General features: G+C 57.8%; 1 protein-coding gene across 1 annotated transcript in view; it reads right to left on the reverse strand.

Annotated features, from left to right (window-relative positions):
- Tco025E_09081 (putative cation transporter) overlaps positions 1-634 on the reverse strand; it is a gene marked incomplete at both ends in the record, with an annotated part of 807 nt that extends 173 nt beyond the window's left edge. Inside the window, one exon of the mRNA XM_029375907.1 lies at positions 1-634. This exon is cut by the window's left edge and continues 173 nt beyond it. Within this exon, the coding sequence (XP_029223980.1) occupies positions 1-634 (634 nt within the window).
- Between the last annotated feature and the right edge of the window lie 262 nt (positions 635-896).

Below are 896 nucleotides of genomic sequence, written 5' to 3' on the forward strand. Positions count from 1 at the left end.
AGAGTACATCGTCAGCAGCAGCAGCGGGAGCAGCACCGCCAGCGGGAGCAGCGGGGTGGTGTGGCGGGAGTGACGCATTGGAGGAGGAAAGTGTATTTTGCTTTTTTGGGTTCGAGGAACCGTCTTCGCGGCAACAGATGCCTTGGCTGCAGAAAAAGAGAAACAAGAGGAGAAGAGGGAAAATTTTTTTAAAGTTCAAAATAAAAACACAGCCGCAGAGAAAAAAAAAGAATAATAATAATAATAAGAGACACAAAAAAAAGCAGGAAACAAGAGCCGCAGAAGCAGAGTAGTGAACCATGGTGAGTAGAGAAACGGCCAGCACCACGCCAGTCGCCGCGCACTTGCCAAGGACAAACATGAACGGGCTCAGCTGCAGGCACGGCACGTACTTCCCGGCAAGTGGGATAAGCGTCCCCACAAGCGAGGCCACGAGCAGAACAAAAACGCCCGCTACGTGCAGCCCCACCGAGTACGGCCCCTTTTCACCGCTGCAGCCGCCATGGTGGTGGTGGCCGACGTGTCCGGCGCCCTCGCCGCCGTGCGCCCCGTGGTGTGCCTGGCCGTCGCCGGCGGACATGTTCATCCTCCAAGCGGTGCCACCGCCCGTCGTGGTGCCGCGCAAGACGTCCATTCGGCCCTCAAACAGAGGCACCCAAACGCAGTTACGTTCAGGAAGCCCCAAGACGGCCTCGCTTGTACCTCGTGAACTACTGGAAGGAGACGGCAAACAGAAGTTCTTTTTTTCTTCAAACAAAAGACAGAAAACTGGGGCGTGGCAGCCGCTCCCTCGCCCTCCGCGCGTGCGGGGCGTGGCAGGTTGGGCCGGGCGGAAAGGGGACGGCCCCCAACCGTCCCGAATCCCCCGATGCACCAGAAAAAAAAGACGTCTTCGC

Source organism: Trypanosoma conorhini (genome assembly GCF_003719485.1).
Source record: "Trypanosoma conorhini strain 025E chromosome Unknown Tco_14.4_contig_00969, whole genome shotgun sequence".
Taxonomy (NCBI): domain Eukaryota; phylum Euglenozoa; class Kinetoplastea; order Trypanosomatida; family Trypanosomatidae; genus Trypanosoma; species Trypanosoma conorhini.